Consider the following 519-nt stretch of genomic DNA (forward strand, 5'->3'; position numbering starts at 1 on the left):
GGGAGGTGAAGAAACAGAAATTAATAGATAAAAAAAAGAGAGAAAGCATGAAGAAAGCCGGGTTGGGAAAAATAGATAATGAGAGAGAGGGAGAACACTAATTAAGAAAAGAGAGACCCAGAGACAAGACGGTCACCATAATTACACCATTTTAATTACACATTTTAACGTACAGGAAATATAGACATTTTAAAAGAAGAGGAAACAGTTTGTTCCCGTCACATTTCCCCTTCTGCCAAAAATTGCCGAATTATGAAATGACTCTTTTGTCGTCTGCTCCCGTAAGGCATTTTCATTGACTTCACCAGGAGAATAAATCAAAGCTAACTACAGTTACAATCTCTCGTTATTTCATTCTATCTATGATAAGTCAACGAGGTGGTAATGAAAACCCCATTTACTGTATCAACTGTAACACTCACCCCGTTTTCTGTATTCGTCCGTGTCCATGGTGGCAAGCGGAGCTGGCCTGTGGAAGGGAGACTACGTTAGTTTATCATATGAAAGGCAGGTTCTTTA

The 519-nt window shown here is 38.9% G+C and overlaps 1 protein-coding gene across 1 annotated transcript in view; it reads right to left on the reverse strand.

Annotated features, from left to right (window-relative positions):
• The window catches only part of LOC119587115 (histidine decarboxylase-like), a gene marked incomplete in the record, with an annotated part of 81,576 nt that overhangs the window by 35,326 nt on the left and 45,731 nt on the right, over positions 1-519 (reverse strand). The window contains 1 exon segment of the mRNA XM_037935867.1: positions 423-469. Coding sequence (XP_037791795.1) covers positions 423-469 — 47 coding nt within the window.

This window comes from Penaeus monodon, chromosome 22 (genome assembly GCF_015228065.2).
Source record: "Penaeus monodon isolate SGIC_2016 chromosome 22, NSTDA_Pmon_1, whole genome shotgun sequence".
In the NCBI taxonomy this organism is placed as follows: domain Eukaryota; kingdom Metazoa; phylum Arthropoda; class Malacostraca; order Decapoda; family Penaeidae; genus Penaeus; species Penaeus monodon.